This window comes from Podarcis pityusensis (genome assembly GCF_964106645.2).
Source record: "Podarcis pityusensis genome assembly, chromosome: 1".
In the NCBI taxonomy this organism is placed as follows: Eukaryota; Metazoa; Chordata; class Lepidosauria; order Squamata; family Lacertidae; genus Podarcis; species Podarcis pityusensis.
Window position 1 is genome coordinate 96928488 of NC_138028.1, and position 19689 is coordinate 96948176.

The 19689-nt window shown below is 40.9% G+C and overlaps 1 protein-coding gene across 2 annotated transcripts in view; it reads left to right on the top strand.

Moving 5' to 3' along the window:
- Positions 1–19370, top strand: part of GPR39 (G protein-coupled receptor 39) — a 128172-nt gene extending 108802 nt beyond the window's left edge. For both annotated transcript variants that reach the window (XM_081008149.1, XM_081008150.1), the window contains exon 3: positions 18843–19370. In XM_081008149.1, coding sequence (XP_080864275.1) covers positions 18843–19369 — 527 coding nt within the window. In that variant the 3' untranslated portion in view covers position 19370. The remainder of the gene's footprint in view (positions 1–18842) is intronic.
- Positions 19371–19689: the final 319 nt, after the last annotated feature.

A 19689-nucleotide genomic window follows, 5' to 3' on the forward strand; every position in this document is an offset into this window, starting at 1 on the left:
ACATCCAAGAACAGATCCTCACCAACACACCAACAGAACCTCGACCAGGAACTTTCTATCTTCTACCTAAAATACACAAACCAGGAAATCCAGGACGCCCCATCATTTCAGGTATTGGCACTATTACAGTGGGTGTCTCCGGTTATATGGACTCTGTTCTGAAACCATATGCCATCAGTGCTCCCAGCTATGTACGTGACACCACAGATTTTCTGAGGAAAATACAATCTTTAAATAATCTTCCCAACAATACTATACTAGCTACTATGGACGTGGAATCTCTGTATACCAACATCCCACACAACGATGGTTTACAAGCTATAAGGAACACCATTTCAGATAAAACCACAGCGGACCTTGCCACCAAACTCTGCCAATTTGTCCTTACCCACAACAACTTCAAATTCGGTGATGACCTGTTCCTTCAGATCAGCGGCACAGCAATGGGCACCCGCATGGCCCCACAGTATGCCAACATCTTCATGGCAGATTTAGAACAACGTTTCCTAAACTCCTACCCACTCAAACCTCTCTTGTACCTACGATACATTGACGATATTTTTATCATCTGGACACATGGTCAACAGACCCTGGACACCTTTCACCAGAAATTCAATGATTTTCACCCCACAATCAACCTTACAATGAATCAATCTATGCAAGAAATACATTTTTTGGACACTACTATAAAAATACAGGATGGACACATAGACACCACCTTATACCGTAAACCAACTGACTGACAAACATATCTACATGCCTCTAGCTACCATCCCAAACATACCAAACAGTCTATTGTATATAGCCAGGCACTACGTTACAGCCGCATCTGTTCCAATTCTACAGACAGAGACTCTCACCTAAGAGATCTACAGCAAACCTTCTCAGAACTAAAATACCCAGCAGATGAAGTTAGACAACAGATCAACAGAGCCAGACTGATACCCAGAGAGAACTTGCTGCAAGACAGACCCAAAAAAGAAAATAACAGAACTCCACTAGTCATCACATACAGCTCCCAAGTTAAAACAGTTCAACGCATCATCAGAGATCTACAACCTCTCCTGGACAATGACAGTTCTCTTTCTCAAGCTCTGGGAGGAAGACCTTTCATTGCCTACAGACAGCCACCCAATCTTAAACAACTCCTAACCCACAATAATACTACAACCAGACTTAACACGGACACTGGCACCAGAGCCTGCAATAAACCCAGATGCCAACTTTGCTGCCACATACACCCGGACAACACCATTACTGGCCCCAACAACATCACACATACCATCTCGGGACTATTTAATTGCTCATCGTCTAACATTGTGTATGCCATCAAATGCCAACAGTGTCCTTCAGCTCTCTATATTGGACAAACAGGCCAAACCTTACGCCAAAGAATAAACGGACATAAATCTGACATCAAGAATCACAAAACAGAGAAACCAGTAGGAGAACACTTCAATCTCCCAGGACATTCTATACAAGATCTCAAAGTAGCTGTTTTACTACAAAGGAATTTCAGAAATAGACTGGAAAGAGAAGCTGCTGAATTACAACTCATTACCAAACTTAAAACAATGGAGAAACCTGGTTTGAACAAAGACATTGGATTCTTATCTCATTATACATGACTAAGCCATTTCTCACCTTCTCACCCCTTGCCTTTTCCTGTAAGACCTATTACAGTCGTTAAGAGTCGTCAACAGGCTCATCTCAGCTATCTGCCAATCTCCGATTCCCACCACCCTTCTAAGTAATACCCCTCCCCACCTTCTCAATATATAGAAGGATCTGGTAACTTCTGTTTCAGTGTATCTGAAGAAGTGTGCTTGCACACGAAAGCTTATACCAAGAACTAACTTAGTTGGTCTTTAAGGTGCTACAGGAAGGAATTTTTCTATTTCGACTATGGCAGACCAACACGGCTACCCATCTGTAACATTCCCCTTGTGTGTATCAGTAGAAGGGGATAGCAAGTGGAAGGTTGGAAGAACAGTTTGAGAAGAGCATCCGAGCTCATAATGATTCAGTGTGTTGAGGCATTTGACAGGCACAAAATTCTGCTCCTTAGTTTCTCTCGTGTGTGTGTGTGTGTGTGTGAGAGAGAGAGAGAGAGAGAGAGAGATAGTATGTATGGGGTGGGAGCAAGGGAATGAATCTGCCTTTATCTTAGCTGATATTATGGTTCAAGGTGGACCTGACCCTAAGGCTACGAAATGGTGAAGGCCCTTAGAAACCACCTTTCAGCAGGAAGCAGGAGTGATGACGTCTATATTCTACTTCCACTGTGGAAGATTGTATGCCTCTGAATAGCAGTTCCTGAGAATCCTGTGTGAGTAGAGCACTGTTATACTCGGGTCATACTTTTGGACTTCCCGTGGACATTTGGTTGGCCACTGAAAACAAGAGCACTGGATGAGATGGGCCTTTGGCCTGATTTGGCAGGGCTTTCACGTTCTTGCATTTCTTCTGTTAGAATCTTTTTCATTAAAACCTGTTCAGACACCTGTTGAATATGCTTTAGATTTGTATACTTCTAGCAGCATTGCTGTTTAAATGTAACTCACTCCATCTTTCTGGCTCCTAAATTTTACCATTATAATTTCTCCAGAATATTATTCCTTTCCATTTCTGTCTTTTTGTACATGGGGGTTTGTGTGACCCATAGGCTGGGGCTGGGGTAGTGAAGGCCGTGCTCTAACTACTTTTACCTGGTCTTCATGAATGTTGCCCTGCATATCCTGGGGTAACAAAAGCTGGAGAACTATGCAGGTGAACCTCCAGTTGAAACACCAAAGCCTCAGCCATAGGAGCCAGGGAATGTTAACAGAGATGTCTGAACACAGTGTGACTAATTACAGCAGCTATTGTGGCACTTGACACATAACCATCTTACCCTCTTTTTCCAGTGTGAGAAAGGGGTGACAAGGAAATATAATTGCCAATTATTGTTGCAGCACATATTTAGTCTGTTCAGTCTTTTGCATTGTATCCAGAAAGCATTCACGAAGCGCCTGTATCCTTTTTGCCTTTTCATGAATGTGGTTTGGATGGGAAAGCCCAAGGGGAGAGGAGCGGGGGAGAGGTTTCAAAACTACTATAGCTTGTTTCCTCCTCTTCCCAGGTTTGATTTCAATGCAGTGCTAGGTATTGGCCTTCTGTGGAAAGGATCTTTTCTATTCCCTCCACTGCATAGAATTGGGGATCCTGAGAATGTTGGCTGGGATAGTTAGGATAGCAGGCTTGTTGGTTTCTGAATGTCTGATGTAGATTTTCAATTTCATTGTTCTGTATGGGACAATGACAATAAAGATTGTCGTATTGTGTTGTATCGTATCGTATCGTATCGTATCGTGCGTCCATGAACTGTCCCCTGTATAACTTCAGGTTGTCAACCTAATCTCTTAAAAAGGGCTAGAGTTCAAGCCTGTCTGGAACACCAGCCATCAGTGGGAAGCCCAGATCCCTGGCCCAGATCTGTGTGTGGTTTGGCTGCACTTAGAATTAGAGAGTTGGAAGGGGCGGGCGTGGAGGTCCCACTGCCCAATGCAGGGTCTACAATGCAGTTTACAACTGCAGCATGCCTGCAGATCATCAGCCTCTTCTTAAAAGGCCTACTGCGTGTGGTGGTGTGATTAGAGTGCCAGACTAAGCCTTAGGTGATCTTGGTTCAACAGTCCACTTAACCACGAACCTTGCTGGAAGACTTGCAACCAATGACAGTTTTTAAAGAGGGCTTGCAGAACAGGACAATAAGCAGGTCTAATCAGACAACCCAATCCTAGTCAGTTTTAGAACGAGCTAGAAATCTTTGCAGCCTGGTTTTATTTGCTTGTTCATTGTGTTGTGGTTTAAATAAAAATAAATAAATGAAGCATTCCTCAAAGGGTTAGCGATTGCACGCTTTCAGGGTGACAACCACAACCTACATTCTGTACTTGCAAGCAAGCGCTGCTGTTTTCAATGAAATCTACTCGTTAAATAGCTAATTGAAGTGTGTGGGTTGAGGAATCCTAATTCCAGGAAGCAATTAATTAAGGATGAGAGCCAGTTGATCCATGGAAATGACTTCGAGGCTCAGGATATGAAATAGCTCTGAAACCAGAAATGCACATCAAGTAATAGAGAATGTAGGGCCATTCCAGGCATGTCATCCATCTCTCCCAGGGATAATTCCTCCCTCTGTGCCTCAGCTGCACATTTTCCTATTCACACCTGAAGAGGTTGTGCTGCTGTTCTGCTCTTTCTCTTTTTTATGGAGTTACTGCAGAAAGAAAAAAACTTGTATTAAGCAGTGGGAAAGCACAGGTGGATTACAATTGGCTTACAACATCATCTTTGACCCCTCTGAAAGTTGCATAAAAGAAGCATTAAAAGCCTGATCTGAAACAGCACTCAGGTATGTGAATTAAGTGTATGAGGCATGGTTGCCTGTGAGAGTGTTTGTATTTTGTATGTCTAATCTTCCTCTTCTCACGCATAGACAAAGAGGCAGAGAGAGAAAGGGGGCAAAGAGATGGATGAGAGCCTGATGAATGTTCCTAACTATTGTTTGATTGTGGCTTAGAACATGAGTTTTGCCCATCACAAACTCTGGGTCTACATGCAGTTGATATACTAGTTATATTGGTGAAGATCTTGTCTTTTCTTTCCTACATAGGCTACAATCCTATGTCCACTTCTTGTTGTTTAGTCGTTTAGTCGTGTCCGACTCTTCGTGACCCCATGGACCAGAGCACGCCAGGCACTCCTGTCTTCCACTGCCTCCCGCAGTTTGGTCAGACTCATGTTGGTAGCTTCCGCTTACCTGGATGTAAATCTCATTGAACTTTGTTTGACTTACTTCTGAGTAGACATGCATGGGCTTGTACAGCATATCTTTCAGAGTAAACTGCACTATCCAGTTTTCACATGATACTCTGGCTGTCATTCCCCGCCCCTTGCTTTAATTCATTAACTTACTTTGTAATGATTTAACGTTTTTTGCGTGGTTACTGTGTGAAAAAACTGTTACCCCACCATTGCTTCATTTGATGTTTATCAAGATGGCTGACTGTCTTAAGAGGATGCATTTATTTCTATTCTCTTTGAAAAAGCTTTGTTGAGTCCTACTGTGGTGATTGGTTTGGTATTAAAAAAGAAATATCTCAGGCCTGTCTTTCTAGCAGGAATCTTTATGACATGACATCTCATATCATGTTTTGTCTCATTGGGTATATGTATTGAGCAATTGATTATTCATTGAATTCTGCAGCCAGCTTGCAATAGACAACATCTGCTTTATTTGGCTTATGCTGTGCTGGCTGAATTTTGTTTTTAAAACAACAACAACAAAACTTTGTTTGCACACCCAATTGAATGGTTTCACCTCAGAATTTAAATGTGGATTTGTTTTGGAAAGTACATTTTCAGCAATGAAGACATATCCTTTGTCAAAATAAAAGGCAACTGGACAAAAGAAATAATTCTGCATGAATCTTTGGAGCATTGCTTGTATTTTATATCTATATTCTTTCTTCTGTCTCATGCCCTTGAACAGATCTTTTATTATTATGGCATTATACTTTGGGGCAGTTTCTTTGGTATGGGGATATTGAGCTCTGAATTTCATTTAACTACTTTGTGGTCTCAAATATCACAGTTATTGAGACCTTGGCTTTAATCATCTGTGCGCATGAATAAGGGTTTGATCATTCTTCATTGATTTTTTAAAAAAAACCCCATAGATTTTAAAATGAATTTTAATTTTTAAGTTCTAAAATAAATTTCAGTCAGTCAGTTCATCTTTAGTATAAAGGCTGAATCAGCAGGGAGGATGACATGAAAAAGTTACTTCTTGCTTACTTTTATCTAACTTTATGCCACAGCCATCACTGTCAAGCGGCCTCTGGAAGGTTGCCCATGCAGGAGTGTGGCCCTCAGGCTAAATGTCTAACACCAACCTACATGGTACCAGGTGGCTGTGGAGTTGATTGCTGCACCATGTGCATATTCTGTCTCCTGTGAGAGGCAGACTGCATGTACACTAGGGCTTCTGGCACTACCTTTCTAAGTACAGTGGTACCTTGGGTTAAGAACTTAATTCGTTCTGGAGGTCCATTCTTAACCTGAAACTGTTCTTAACCTGAAGTACCACTTTAGCTAATGGGGCCTCCCACCGCCACTGTGCGATTTCTGTTCTCATCCTGAAGCAAAGTTCTTAACCCGAGGTAATATTTCTGGGTTAGCAGAGTCTGTAACCTGAAATGTCTGTAACCTGAAGCGTCTGTAACCCGAGGTACCACTGTAAAGAATTGTGTAGTTTATATAAAATACTCAATATTAAATAGCAATTTATGTTACTTCCAGTGCTGCTGGAACATCTTTTTGCAAGGTACTGGTAAATTCATAATATTAAAAAGAGAAATCAATAGCAATGTGTGTACTATAAGAAAAAACTTTGCAAGCAAACGAAATGGGCTAAGAACATACTTTTAGCAGAGCTTCACTCAAAGTAATAAGTATGGAATGTACAGCTGAAATTAATATTGAGGAGTGCAAATTAAAAAAAAATTCTGCTTTCACACAATTGCAAATTCAGTAGTGGTGTTCATTAAAGTAAGCAAATGTTTGAGTATTTGCTTTGAGAGTCATTACTTTGTGTTAGCTCTGTTGTAGCTCTATTTGAGATAAAGGAGCTTAGGGAATTTCTAAGCAAGCAGTTCATACTGCAAACAAGATATGCTGTTGTTACTCCCTTGTAGCAAGCATCAGTATGCTACCTTCCCTTATAGCAGTGTTTCCCTTTCAATAACACATTTTATCACTGAGAGCGTGACACTATCCCCAGTTTATGAACTTGCTGTGATTTGGAGTGAGATGCAGAATGCAGCTGACAAAGTGACATGGTCCCTGTGGCATCACATCTACAAAATTCCTTAATGCCCCAGCACTCAGTTGTATGTGTGTTTATGCAGCCACTAAAAGTTGTAAATTCCACACTTTCCACTCCCCCTTCATTTCAACCAACAGCTATTTCATTGACCTTTCTTTTTCTTTTTACACAGCACTGGTAAAAAGAAGAAAAAGCTGTATCTAAAATTTATAAGCTTTTGACGAATGAAACCTGGCAAGAGCTAAATTTATACAAAACATTGGGAAGCAGTTGGGTAGATCGGTAACTGGAAAGACCTTCATTTGGATTACAAGCATTTTTGGACGGTGTGCGAAAATGTGTGCTGGGAACCACCGGCCAGTAAACTCCATCCAAAGGCAACCATTATGACTTTGCTATGAACTTTGCTAAATCAGAAATTCTTAGGGAAAACATCTGTCCTTTAAACGCTTTAAGCTAATCACAATTATGGTACCGATTCTATAATTTTGCTGGCTTTATGCACACAGGACATCTAGCCCCCGAGAGCTGTAGTTGCATTTAGTTCTATCATCTGCAGAGCAGTTAGTTATGCTGCAGTGGCTTCATTCTTCAGATACATCTGTGCAGACCTGAACATTGGCAGCAGAATTTTTCCTGGGGCTGTCATGTAAAGGCGGTTAGATTGCAAGAGGTAAGGAGAACTTGGCTGGACAGGAGATGAGCACACACGGATGTACGTAGCAGCTTGCCCTAGTTAACTCTCGGATTCGTTGGTGAAGCTAAGGAACCAGCAGATCGAAATGGAAATTATTTGACATGGAAGGAGGGACTCAAAGGCATTCTGGCAAATATAACATCATTTACTATACATCATCATCATCATAACGCAGCTCTCCCCAGCTCACCATGGAAATGTGTGAAGTTGGAGCTATTACCAAACAGCCAACAACCACAGTCATACCTTGGTTCTTGAATGCCTTGGTACTCGTATGTCTTGGCTCCTGAACGCCGAAAACCCAGAAGTGTTCCGGTTTTTGGATGCCAAATATCCGACACAGCTTCCGCCTGAGTGCAGGAAGCTCCTGTAACCAATTGGAGGCTGTGCCTTGGTTTTCGAATGGTTCCAGGAGCCGAATGGACTAAGCTCGAGAACCAAGGTTCCACTGTAATTGCAAGGTAGGCAAGTGATCTGACCCTATGTAGTGGTGTGATTAGAGTACCAGACCAAGCGTAAGGTGATCTTGGTTCAATGCTCTACTCAACCATGAACCTTACTGGAAGGCTGGCTGCAAGCTGCACTCTCTCAGTATAACCTAAGAGGACTATGATGGAGATAAATGGAGCAGGGTGTGTGTGAACCAGATATGCTCACTGATGTCCTTGGAGAAAGGGCAGAATAAAATATAAATAAATGCTTCCTTTGCAGCTATTTTACAATATGAATTTTGGGAAGATGCCAGAAGAAATAGTAGTGCAATAATATAGCAGTTTTATATCTTCTAGAATGTGAGTCTCTTTCAAGGAAGTTGTGACATTTGAGACTACAAAGCAGTCAAAACAAATTCAGAGTTTTTAAAAATATAGACATAGGCATAGACCCGAGTGTGTTGATAGGTTGGTTCAGTTAATGCACTAATTTATTTTCCTTTGTAAATATTGACAAAGGTAAAGCAGAGTCAATAATTATGTCTCTGATTAATGAATTGTGATACTTCCAACATTATCAATATAATTTGCTTCTAATTAGCTGTTACAAATATTTGTCCTTGAGTAAACAAAGCATAACCTCTGAAAAGAAATGTAAAGGGATGATGTACCAGCTCCATTGCCATTTGCCATCATTAGGTGCTTTGTTGTTTAGCATATATATGAACTGTAGCCTGATGGCCAGTGTAATTCTTTGTAACTTTGACTAGGTTGAAGCATTCAAGGTGAGATAAAACTGGAATGTGTCAGGTATACTATACACATGATTTAAAGAATTACATTACAGGGTGTATGAGGTATTAGGGCAAGGGGGTAGTACCTCTGGTGGGGGGACATGTTGTGCTCCTTCTGGGATAGTTTGTCCAGCTTTGGCCCCTACCCTGTACTGAGCTCTCACCGGTGGCTCCTAGAAGCTGTCAGCCTGAAACAGCAGCCCCACCCCGGGAAACTTCTTTGACTGGCCAGCTAAACCAAGTGCGGGTAGCTGATGAGTATCAAGCCTTTGGTGAGTTAGGTACTTCCATTGCATGTGAAGACAGGCTCCAGTGGATTAAGAAGACAAGACCAATAGTGGGTCCAATTGTCAATGAAGTTTTAAGAGGAATAAGTGAAAATTAGCTCCTTCTGTTCAACTGACCATATAGTTCATACAGAGTCTGTAGGGGTTCCCTCAGGGGCAGCCAAGAGGTGCCCTCCAGATATTAGACTACAGCACCCATTATTCTTGACCACTGGCCATGCTGGTGGGGGCTGATGGCAGCTGTAGCTCAGCAAAAGTTGCGGTGCCACAGGTTAGCCACCTTCGTTATCAATGGTTCACCTCTATGGTGACATACTTCTTGCGTATATGATAAAACATATGTGAACCTATGAATCTACAGGTCTGTGTTGTACTGTTCACCTTGCCCAGTGGCGCTGTTGGCTTTGACTGGCAGCAGCTCTCCAAGGATCTTATGCAGAAATATTTCCCAGGGCAATATTGGAACTTGTATATGCATAGAACATGCTTTACCATTGTAAAGGTAAAGGGACCCCTGACCATTAGGTCCAGTCGTGGCCGACTCTGGGGTTGTGGCACTCATCTCGCTTTATTGGCTGAGGGAGCTGGCGTACAGCTTCTGGGTCATGTGGCCAGCATGACTAAGCCGCTTCTGGCGAACCAGAGCAGCTCACGGAAACGCCGTTTACCTTCCCACCAGAGCGGTACCTATTTATCTACTTGCACGTTGACATGCTTTCAAACTGCTAGGTTGGCAGGAGCAGGGACCGAGCAACGGGAGCTCACTCCGTCACGAGGATTCGAACCGCCGACCTTCTGATCGGCAAGTTCTAGGCTCTGTGGTTTAACCCACAGCGCCACCCGCGTCCCCCACCCCTATATTGGAATATAGGATTATTGGGACATAGGCTGTGTGCATTTCTGTATTGGAAGTAGGCTAAAGCTCCTCAGTACCGCAACGGGGCGCAAATTTTGATTCAACCATAAATTGAGCCCATGTAATTCTTTATTCAGATTCTTTAATCCAGATTCCTCCCTTTTCTTAAACAGTAATCCAATATCCCTAGATCTTTGTTTCTGCCCTTTTCTCCTGATTTCTTTTCAAAGTTTTTTCTCCCACCACACTGCCTTGTCTCTTTGCTGAAGAACATTCAGTAGCTGCAAATGAAAAGTGGCCACATGGTACAGAACTGTATAACATTTTAAAAATAAACTCCCCACTGGGGGATTTTATGACGCCGGTTTTATATCATCATCATCATTTTTATTCGACCGTCAGTCAGAAAAAAAGTACATTTTGTCAATACACAGTTAAAAACATCCAGGAAGATTTTATAAATATAAATAATGCAGGAAGGTGATAGGAGACTAATGACGCAACTTATACCTAACTATGGTATATAAAGCCAGGTCAGGTAAATGAAAAGCTAAAATTTTAAAACTTAGTCATGTACGTTTTTGTCCACTCGGAACGCAACTAGCCATATGCTTATGTTCCACTGACAATTACCATTTAAATGTCAGTGTATAAACAGATGCTGGGAATCCTCTTTTGTGCCATTAATTTAATGACAAAAAAACTCCTTTTGGTAATTAACCTTGTTCATGCCAGTGCTGTTTTTGTAAATGAGTTGGTCTTGGTCCCAATGAATCACCTATATCCTGTGACTCATACAAGTAATTGGGGTACCCAGAATGGAGTCTTGAAATATAAGTGACTATGGAAATGGTTAACAGGGGTCAGCATTAGATACAGGTATAAATATTTGAGCACTCCTCACAACAGCAGCAGTCTTTAACTCATCAGATGACTCAGGTTCTATGGGTTAATTGGTCTCTCTGGAGAGGCTGCTGTGAGACAAGGTTTGCTTAGACCTTAAAACTTAACATTTAAAAGAACCCAACACTTAACATTTTAAAAGCATCATAAGATGAATGCATATTAATCTTGGAGTAAATGATCCGGTGTTCTCCGCTGTACTTTGAATGCTGCTCTCTAGAATGTATTTTAAAATCCTCAATAAAGATGCAGATAGTAATGAGCTGAGTTTGGAATCCTGTTGCCTGAGGGAGTGTTGTTGAGTCATAAAAAGGAAGAATTGTTAAGGGGAAAGTGACTGCCAAGTTTCTTCTGTTCTGTGCCAGTGAGGCAGAGTTATGCTGTTGGCACTTAATGCGCTACGTTTACTTTGCTGCGACTGTTTTGCTGGTGTGAATGCTATTTAATAAATTGTGATAATTGTTTTTATTTTAACATGAGCACCGCCATGGGTTCTTGTAATAAGCCAGCTTGGGTGTAGGATTATCTGCTTATATGGTGTCTTAAATGCTGCGTGGGGCAACAAGGCATTAGGATAATCGACATTTTGGATACATGTGTTTTACGCTGCATTACATCAATATGCAATATTTTTATTTGCAACCATGATTTTTTTAATAATGTAGTTTCTGCTGCAACCTTAGGAAAAATGACTTCTACTCTGGTTTTGTGCTTCTGTAGAGAGTCTAAAAACTCAAATCCTTTGGGACTGTGTAGAACAAAATTCAACCTAATCATGCACTTTTAAGGCTGCAGTTTTAGACTGACTTACCTGGGCATAAACCCCATTGAACTCAGTGGGGCTTGCCATCTGAGTAGACATGTGTAGCCATGCGCTGAAAGTCTTACTAATGTGCATGGAAAGATTCAGTGGTGACCTTAACTCTTTCTTGTAAATTACTGGAACTTACTGATAGTGGATCTTTATTACTCAGAGCCATAGGCAACCACAATTCAATATATATACAGTACAGATAGAGATACAAATCAACTTAGCATATTTTATAACCTAAAAGTGTTTTAAAAGTGTTGATGTTTGGCTGGACCATGCCACCTTTTGCAGACAGGAGGAGGGAGGGGGAAAGTGTAGAAATATAAGTGAAAGACTGTTCGTTTTTTACTATGTTAAAAGCTGAAGCTATAGATGGACACTTTGTTCCTGCAAATGCTTCTCTTAAAAGTATGTGCCATCTAATGGCTGTTGTGGTTTGGGTACAGTAATTGGATGGGGGGGGAATGAAACTACCGCTCTCCTTACCTTCTGATTAGATTTGCAGTATTCTGAAAGCACACTAAGCCCCTGACCACTGAATAGGTTCTAAGATGGAGCAGCTGCTCAGTCTAATAGAAAATATTGCTTCCTGTGTTATAAGAGCATTTGCTTTACTGGCCTACATAAAAGTTCACACTGCATTACTTAAGCCCACTCTGCCCATTTATAAAGCAGTAGTAGTTGCTATGCATAGCCTATTCGGTCTCTCTCAGTTTGTCATACTCAGGTTTGTATTGGTTGTACCAGCACATTAAACAGAGTGGAAGGATTTTATGCACTATCGTATTATGGCTTGAATGAGAATATAACAGTTTCCCTTGGAGGCTTGTGGTAATTCCTAAACATCTGAGCCAAAACGTAAAGTGTTTTGGGTTGGGGTTTCCCTGCCTGCCTAACCGCTTGCCACCCCTTCCCCCCGCCATGTTTATTCACATCTCTGCAAAAGCAAAGGATGTGTTTTTTCCCCCTGAGGAAGAGAGATGAGCAATTACTTGTGCTTATAAAAATGACAAAGTTTACACACACAGCCTTCCTTCTGCCCCATGAAAGACTAACCTCTACAGTATCGTGCAAGGTTACTAACAACTCATTTTTCACTTGCTGAATGTACAACCAAGCAGTTTGGTGCCTTCTGAAGAATCTAAGGAAGAACCTTGCATGTGCAACATTTCATACTCTCAGTGAAGGTCAAAGCCAAGAATATAGATAAGAACAAAATCTGACTGTAATGCGGTGTTTTTGTCTTGTTTTATAGTCCCGGATGCTAATTTTGGCACACAGTATTGTCCAAATGGTGTGGGTTTTTTTTTGAAATTGTAATTTGTCCCTGTGAATGTGTCAGTCTGTAATACCTAAGAGACAGCCCGCTGGAATTTTGTTCCAAAACAATATTTTTATTTAATTAAATGTATAACCCACACAACCCTGAAGACTCAAGGTAGATTAACAGTAAATTTGAGAGACTGTGTTTAATTTAAAAGCCAATAAAATACCTTGTTGGTGCAGAATAAAAAACTCAGATTAACAGGCATTAAATCTCCCTGCCTTCTGTTGGCCTAAACCAATTGCCGCAAGATAGCTTGAAGTTATGCTATAGCTGTTATAATGCATTGGATACTGTGGAAAACTTGGGAGGGGCAGTGTTCTAGTAAGAATAAGGCAGTGGTACTGAAAGCTCCTCTCTCTATCTAATTCAAAATAGTATAAAACTGGTATTATGATAGGGCATTCTATATCATTTTAAATATATGACAGATATGCAGAACCAACCCATTACTAATAAACTCAGCAATATCTAAATCTAAATCTAACTTGGTGCCAGATCAGATTTTGAGGGGCTGTCAGGAAAGATGCCTTGAATGAATGATCCCACATGTTCCGATGCTTTTGTCGCTATAAATTTGCTGGACTTGTCCTCGGGGCCCAAGTTTGCTGCTGTTTTCTTTGTTTATGGGACTGCACATCCTTAGAGTGAACAGCAGCAAACAGAAGTAACAGCAGGTTCCTTGAGTTAGCTGTGTGCCTGGCTTGTCCTGCTACTAGCCCTGAACTGACTGCATACAAAAAAGAAAAAGGAAAAAAGGAAATTGTATAGTGACTTTCACAATCCTGGTCCTGTTAGCTAGGGATGATGGGAGTTGTAGTCCGAAAACATCTGGAGGGCTGAGTTTGTCTATGCCTGGCCTAGTTTATAGATTAAAGCACCGTTTCTTGGTTTGGAAGTCACAGGAAACTGTAGTGAAACAAAACTCTGGAACTCTTGCATCACAGTATATGGGACAACAATCATTCTCGGTTCCATAAACCATGGGAGCAAGATTGTTATGTCTGAACCAAAGCATAGCTTCGTGTTATGACAAACGCCATTTTTTAAAAAGGGTGATCTGGGGGTGATCCTGGAAATTCCAGGCCAGCTAGCTGGAAAAAATGGTGGAAAGTATTGTTAAAATAACAAAGCATATAGAAGAACAAGCTTTGCTTAAACTATGCCAGTGTGTCTTCTGCAAAGGCCAGTTCTGTCTTACAAACCTAATATTCTGCAAGAGTGTCCAAAAGAAAATAGAGATGGTCCAGTTTCCATAGTGTACTATGTGCTATTTAGACAAGGTACTTCTCACCAAAGTCTCCTGAGTAAGCTTAGCAGTCAGGGGAATAACAGGAGAGGTCCAGGAATTGTGGACCAGGGCAGCAGAGAGCAGGAATAAATAAGACAGTTCTTCAGGTGGAGGGATGTAGAAAGTGGGTGAGCAGTGAGGTAACCAACTTTGCGTATGATACTGAACTGTGCAGCATTGTTTAAATAGATTGTGAAGAGCTCCCTTTCTTTTAGCATTAGAATTTGTGGACGTGCAAAGGAAGACCAGCACAGGCAAAGGAAAGTTCTTCTTCTTCACACAGCACATAGTTAAACTATGTAACTAACTGCCACGTGAAGCACTGGTGGCCAGCAACTTGTCCAAGGTTCATTGGACAACATTATGGCTATGCTCCATCTCCATGGATGGAGGCAGTAATGTTTCTGCATGCCACTTGCTGGAAACTGCAGGAGAACATAGTTTGCTTGTGCTCAGGGCCTTCTTGTGGGTTGGCCAGAGTGAGAGCAGGAGCTGGAATAGGTGTTATTTACTTTGTTTCCACTTTTCCTGCTTTTGCTTTTTTTCCTTTTTCTTCACAATAGCCACAGCAGTGTGGCCTCCTCATAAACATCCTAGATTAGGGCCCTAATGTTCAGCGCTAATCGAAAAATAGATATGTGTATCTGTATCACTTCTACTTTAGGGGAAAGGCATGCATGGGTTTTTCTCAGGAAAAAAACGACCTTGACTTCCAGTGTTTTGGTCAATGAACACAGGGGCACTAGGATAGCGCAAATGCCCTAACTTCATAAAGTTATTTAATTAGATGATGATGATGATGATGATGTAATACAATGATTGCACATCTTAGCACAAAATTTCTGGCTACTGGCCTAAATTGAAAGTATTCTAAAGGTTCAAAAATAAATTCATTTGCTCCACCTTTTTTTCTTAAAAACAAACAAACGGAGTACCTTTGTTAGATTTACACGCCTTCAGTGACATCTATGCTGTGCCTCATTGATCTTTAGTTCTTGTTAATGATTATGACAGCACAGAGAAACAAGTGTGAGGGCATGACCTCATTGTGCTTTTTACATGAGGAATGATCAAAGAGCAAGTAGTGATGAAATGCCTGTTTTAAAAGCAGGTCTGTTGTAGTATAAGGAAGGAAACAGACCTGAAGTGAAGCAAGTGCAAACCTACTACAAAATAACTGCTATGGGGTGAGGCTTACTCCTAGGTTAGTGTGCATAGGCTACAATCCTATACACATTTGCCAGGGAATAAGTCCCATTGAACTTCCTTCTGAGCAGACTTTTATAGGATTGCATTGGAACAGGGAACACATGCAATCAGAACCATCACCTGGTTCAGTTTTTGCAATTTAAACGAATAGGTAAATTTCTAAAGAGCTAGGAAGCGCTTGTTTGAATAGGTAAATGTACACACGTACACTCACACACGTTTGCCTGCATGTACAGAGACTTCCTGCATGTTAAAAGCAAGGCCTAATTTTGCATGGTCATGGGAACATTCAAAATGCAGTTCTTTACTTTGTGCTTCAATTTAGACATCAGAACAAGCCACGATTGTGCTAACAGCTCACAGCATCATTTATTTCCACCATGGTTTAGAATTCTTTAATGCTTTTTCAGAGTCAAATACATTCCTATCACTGGACAGCAAGCAGCCTTTTGAGGCAGAGCAATTGCCATAACTATATGGTTTTTGAAATCATAAGCAAATCTCAGCAAACACACTGGTTTACAAAAAAGCTCAAAAAAAATGGTTTTGCAGCCCTTTGCAAATTAGTTTGTGAGTAGTGATGGTAACAAGTACAAAACAAACCATGGTTCAGTAGTGTGATGTGTGAATGTGTTTTGTATGAAATGGTACATACAGTCTAGTAAAAGCGGTCTCCACATGACTCTTCTGCTTGTCTGTTTGGGCTTCAAGATTTGAAGTAATTAAGCGACTTCTCACAATCCCATCTTCCATGTGCTACTAGAAACACAAGGGCATCACATTCATTGTTAGTACATTCTGTGTGTGTGCCTTATACCATCTATGCACTAATTAGGAGCTGGCAAAGAAACAGTGCACCTACCTTGGGTCTGCTATGGGCAGCTGTTGCCATGAGGATGATTGAGGATAATAGGAAGATGCAAAACAGGGAGTATAATCTACAAACTTAGTCATGTGTTCTTAAGCACCAGTGAGGAAAATGACAAAATGACATTTTCCTTCTGTTTAAGTCCTTTTGAAAGATAGACCTGTGCATGCTATATGACCTGCTATGCGCTCTCTAAGCCAACCTGTTACCCTCAGGTGTGGTAGCGGATGGTGCTATCATGCTACCATGTCACCAGTGGTCAAGTAAGATGCAACTACCAGTCCAGTTTGATTTTGGTTAGGGAATGCAGAAGGATGCTGTTTGCTCTTTGCCTCTGGCAATCTTGTTCACCAGCTGGTACTTTCCTGTCTGCGAAACCAAACGCACCAAGATGTCTGCTGTTGCAAAACTGTCCCTTGGCATTAAAACTGTACACATTTGTGTGTTTATCTACGGTGTAGTAATGAGCACAGCAAATACAGAAAGGTTTTGATTAACGGAAAATTCTCAGTTACAAAAATTAATCTCTTTTTATTAACCAAAAGTAAACATTCAAAACAAAAAGGTTCACAAAACTACTATCACACAAAGGTTATGTTCAATCCTGGCTCTTCCAAGGCGCTGGCCAAAATTTCCCACTACTTCAATATACATTCATATTTATTGTTCTATCGGCATTGTCAAATTCCTTTACATTCCTCGAGACAACAATATTCCTTTTCCATTTAGAATCCTGGACATCTCAATTGTTCTAACCTTTTTTATTTTGGTGTTCCCATATAATAGTGATTAGATACGAGTCCAGATTAATTTTGGCAAGAGTAAATAAGCATAATGCTTGTGCTCTTGCCAAAGAAGCAGGCTGAGTTGAGTAACTAGCCTTAGAGCAAATAGGAGCTTGAGTAAACGGCATGGTGCAAAATGCACAAATCAATGAAAACATTTGCAATGGTTGGGGAACCTCTGTTATGAAAGTGTTTTGTTTTACACATAAGGCACATTTACTGCAAAACAAGGAACACCATTGCAGGGTAAAGAGGCTGAAAACTTTGGAATTGCATTATAGAGGAGTTTAATAATTAAACAGAATTTTTTAAACACTTTCCCCCATACCACTGAGTGCATCCTTGAAAAAAGAAAGAGGCTCCAAGTACATTCATTTTAATACTATCCAGTTTCTGGGTAGAGATTCCTGTTAGAGAAACATTATCAATCAAAATTTAAAAGCACACAATCCAGTGCATTTTTACTTGGAAGTTGGTCCTACTGTGTTCAGTGCAACTTGGGCTGCAATCCTTGCATACTTAAACTAGAACTAATAGACATTGGCTGTTATCCAGACCATGTGTGTGTTCATCAACTCCCATTGTAGTCTACCAGCTAAAAGCACGATCAATGGGGCCTCCTTCTAAGTAAATGGGGTTAGGATTGCAGCCTAAGAGGCTGAACTACAATCACGGTTCAAGACTCACCACCATTATGAGGTTCAAAGCAAGTCATTTTCTGTTCAGTGGCAGCAATAACAGCGACTTACCTCATAGGTTCCATTGTATGCAAGATAATGAATGGGAAGGACACTGAATATTTTAAAGCTCTATCTAAAAGTGTTTTTGTCAGCTATAGCAGATAAAGCACTACAAGTACCTGGGAGTCTGTCCCCTGTTGCAACCAGCAATTAGCTGTCGTTGTGTGGGCTGGTACTGGATCAAGGACAAATCTAACGTGTTGAAAAACAAAATAAAACTCCAGGGCCTAATAAAGTGGAGAAAATATGTTTATAGGTGACTACAAAATGCATGGGATATCAAAGTTCTGAACATACTTCATATTAACTGCAACTATTTGCCATTTCCATTGTATACTTGAGTGTTTTTTTCCTGTGCCATATTACTTTATATTTTAATTCTACTGGATTTTTTTTCCTGGAAAGCCCATTATATGCTCCTTATCATAAAGAGCCATTCACACAGTACGTAAAAATATCTTTTGTAAGAGAAAAGTTACCAAAAATAATGCCAAATATACAGTTGTATGCATATTTGTATTGTAAAATATAAACAGAATCTGGTCATCTTTTGGGTATTGCCTGCTCTAATATGGCTGTATTTTTTTTTAATAATTGAGGGGGGATGAAGGAAAAGGGAAGGGAGCAGGAACGAGAAAAATATATATAATTTTTTGAGGAATGCAGTATCGCTGAAAGACAATGTCTTTGAACGTAACCAATGCCAAGGAGTAAAGAGAAATGCTGTCTTAAATATTATATAATACTTATCGGAGCACAGACTGCAGTGACCTTGAATCAGTGGCTTGCTTTTTCCCCTCACTCGGCTCCTTCTTTTCCCCTTCCTTGGAACAAATTTTGCTACTGGCAGAAGAAGCTGTCAGGCAAAACACTGAAAAATTGGTGTCATTTCCTAGCCGGTAAGTGCAGAACTGATACTAAATATTTTATGATTTGTTTTCACATGCTTTCTCTTTTCTCTTTCTTTGCTTGCAGGATTGATCGTTGCCTCTCTGGCAATATGCTGGCTGCCAAATCAAGTTCGAAGGATCATGGCTGCTGCTAGACCTAAGCAGGACTGGACAGTCCCCTACTTCAGAGCATACATCACCCTGCTCCCTATAGCAGATACGTTCTTCTACCTCAGCTCCGTCGTGAACCCGCTCCTGTACAATATCTCCTCCCAGCAGTTCCGGAATGTGTTTGTTCAGGTCCTCTGTTGTCGCCTGACACTGGAACACGCCAACAAACAGAAGCTTTTAAGAGCCAATTTGAATTCTGCAGCCGATAGCGGCCGCTCGCGGCGCCCATTGATCTTCACGTCATCCGCCATGCGCAAGTCTTCCACCAAGAGCGCTAACAAGGTTTTCTTAAGTACTTTTCAGAGCGAAACCAAGCCTGGCTGCAGTTTGCAGAAATTGAGTCTTGAATCACTGGAGCTGAATGTGAAAACGATGCCACTGGAGACTTCCACAGATCCTTGCCCTGCTAACCAAAATGGACTTTGTGAACACGAACTGTGAATCCACATTAAAAAAACCAGAGCCAGATGAGACAGTATGCTAAAAATTGGATTTTTTTTGGAAATAAATAAAAAGCACAACAAAGGGTTTTTTGCAGCCTATGTGGTTGCACCCTTCAAGTTTAAGTGCTTTGTTTCAATAGACTACGTTCCCAATAACATAAATGAATATGGGTTCTACATGGGTGACGGCTTTTTTTTGTTTTTTAAGTGCTTACCAGAAAGACAGGACAACTAGACCTAGTTGCTGAGGATTTTTCAAATCAAACTCTTCTTTTAGCAGTTGGAAGCAAACAGCAACATTACAATGGAAACCAGCTG